Source organism: Mirounga leonina, unplaced genomic scaffold (genome assembly GCF_011800145.1).
Source record: "Mirounga leonina isolate KUSES-001 unplaced genomic scaffold, KU_Mleo_1.0 Mir_174, whole genome shotgun sequence".
Taxonomy (NCBI): Eukaryota; Metazoa; Chordata; class Mammalia; order Carnivora; family Phocidae; genus Mirounga; species Mirounga leonina.
In genome coordinates, this window is record NW_023270451.1 from 83,772,954 (window position 1) to 83,775,627 (window position 2,674).

The 2,674-nt window shown below is 58.9% G+C and overlaps 1 protein-coding gene across 1 annotated transcript in view; it reads left to right on the forward strand.

Annotated features, from left to right (window-relative positions):
* The window catches only part of ZNF282 (zinc finger protein 282), a 23,010-nt gene extending 22,416 nt beyond the window's left edge, over positions 1-594 (forward strand). The window contains exon 9 of the mRNA XM_035020324.1: positions 2-594. Within this exon, the coding sequence (XP_034876215.1) occupies positions 2-562 (561 nt within the window). The 3' untranslated portion in view covers positions 563-594. The remainder of the gene's footprint in view (position 1) is intronic.
* Positions 595-2,674: the final 2,080 nt, after the last annotated feature.

Here is a 2,674-nt window from a genome sequence, read left to right on the forward strand (position 1 = left end):
GGGCGCGGGCGGGGGCCCCGGGGGCGGCGGCTGCGGCAGCTGCTGCCCGGGCGGCCTGCGGCGGAGCCTGCTCCTGCACGGCGCGCGCAGCAAGCCCTACTCGTGCCCCGAGTGCGGCAAGAGTTTCGGCGTGCGCAAGAGCCTCATCATCCACCACCGCAGCCACACCAAGGAGCGGCCGTACGAGTGCGCCGAGTGCGAGAAGAGCTTCAACTGCCACTCGGGCCTCATCCGCCACCAGATGACGCACCGCGGCGAGCGGCCCTACAAGTGCTCCGAGTGCGAGAAGACCTACAGCCGCAAGGAGCACCTGCAGAACCACCAGCGGCTGCACACGGGCGAGCGGCCCTTCCAGTGCGCGCTCTGCGGCAAGAGCTTCATCCGCAAGCAGAACCTGCTCAAGCACCAGCGCATCCACACGGGCGAGCGGCCCTACACGTGCGGCGAGTGCGGCAAGAGCTTCCGCTACAAGGAGTCGCTCAAGGACCACCTGCGCGTGCACAGCGGCGGGCCCGGGCTCGGCGCCCCTCGGCAGCTCCAGGCGCCGCCCGAGCACGACTAGGGCTGGGCTGGGGGAGGGCAGGGCCCGGAGGCGGGAGCAGGGGGGCGGGGGGAGGTGGGGGGGCGGGCCTGGGGGGGCGGCCGGAGCGCCCCTGATCCTGCCCCTGGTTCTCGGCGCGCCTTCCCTCCCTCTATCTGCCACCTGCTGGAAATTGGGAAGAGGAGTTGCACTCCAGACGGGGTCCCCCAAGGCGCCCTAGACCTGTCTGGCCTGAATGGATGGCCAGCTCATCTCGTAGGGTGGACCAAGGGGCCGGCTGAGCGTCTTCCCTCAGGGAAGGTGCCAGAACGGACGGTGAGGGGGCGAGAGGCTTCGGGCATCCCCCTCAGACACCGAGCGTGCCCGTTTGGCCACTGGAGTCCCGGTTTGTGATCGGGGGAAGCAACTAGGGAGTCTCAGAAGCCCTCTGAGATAAATGAGGTCCTACGGTTAAGAGATGCTGAGTAAGGAAGCAGAAGTGTGACGAGGAGATGAGGAACGGGCTAAGGGGTAACATCTCTGATGACAGCACTGCCTCGCGTTCTGATAGCGCTTTAGACTTTTTTAAACGTGTTTTCTATCCGTTACCCGTTTTCACCCTTAGCCTGTCCCTCTGAGGTACGTGGGGTAGGATTGTCCCTACTGCGAAAAGAGACCCAGGTGGATGGTTTGCCAGGACGACACAAGAAGAGAGCCGCGGGGCTGGGACCAGGGCTCCTGACCCCAGTGCAGTGTCCCCCACCACACACACTGCCTACCTCCCATGTCTGAGAGACTTCTGTGGCCTGGCCTTTCTTGTTCTCTCTCTCCTGTCTCCTTCCCCTGAGCCACCAAAACTCAGAAGCAGCAGGGGGCCAGCTCCCGGGGGTTCTGGGGGTTGGGGGACCCATCAGCAGCTACACAATGCCCTGGGTTGTGCATCTGAAAGGCTCTTCCTGTGTAGGCATTCCTGGGCAGGAGGTCCCTCCCCAAGCCTGTCCTTCCCACCTCCAGTCCTTCAATCTGGTGCAGCATCTTTTCACTGCCCAGGAGTGACCCAGCCCTCCGAGGCAGCTGGTGCCCTGGGTCAGACCTCACTTTGTTGATTTATTCCAGTTTCCCCAGGGCCAAGGGGTGAGGGAGAGGCTCCTGCTGCTGGAGCAGCCATCAAAGAAGCGAGTCTCTTCCCAGGAGGGCCGGGCAAGTGGGTGCTAGAGTCTGAGAGCCTCAGTCTCCTGCCCTGAGCCTCCCAACTGGTGCTATCTGTTAACTGACCATGCTCAAGGACATGGACACAGACCCTACTCTGCCCCAGACCCTGCAGGCGCCTCGGGAGGCGCCCAAAGGACTCCCTTGAGTTGGTGCATCTGCTCCGTGGTCCTGAGGGGCCATGGTCTCCATTTCTGCATCTTGCATGACCAGGCACTGGGATGGGGTGGCGCGCCCCAAGACCCTTGTTTGTGTCAAGAATGACTTTTCCTGCTCCTCCCATCGATCCTGCTTCTCTCCCAGTTCAGGGAGCACAGTGAGCAGCCAGCACCCGGCGCCACGTTTGTGAGCATTCTGCTTCCACCCTTCCCCTCATCTGCGCCGCTCTGCTTTCCTCAGACCCCTTTTTGCCATGCAAAGGGAATTCTCGAAATTAAATAAACGGTGTCCAGATTGCAGACTGCATTTTCACAAGGCCAGAGGGTTCTGCAGCGTGGCTCCGTAATGAGCTGGAATCCAACGAACTGGGTTTTTTTTTTCCCCCTTCCTTCTGCTTTCTAAGAAGAGGAGTTGAGAAGTTAAACAGACAAATTCAATGGAATTTTTGTTTGTTTGGGGTTTTTTTTAGAGCAGAAGGGAACACTCTAGTCCAGTGTTTTGGTTGGGAGGAGGCAGTATTCTGCTTTAAAAAGTATATGCAGGAAATCAATATTTTCATAATCTAAATCACAGAGAATAAGACCAACAGTTTTTTCTTAATTTTTTAAATTAATTTATTTTTGTGGCTGTTGAGAGTGTGAAAGGGGAGAAATTCCATTTGAGACGTGGGTTTGGAACACCTGAACACATAGCTGGAGTCCCTCCCTTTAGTTTAACCTCAAGGAGCTGATTCCCAAAGAGGGTTAGTGACTGAGCCAGAGAGAGGGCCAGGGCCATCTGGTTCCC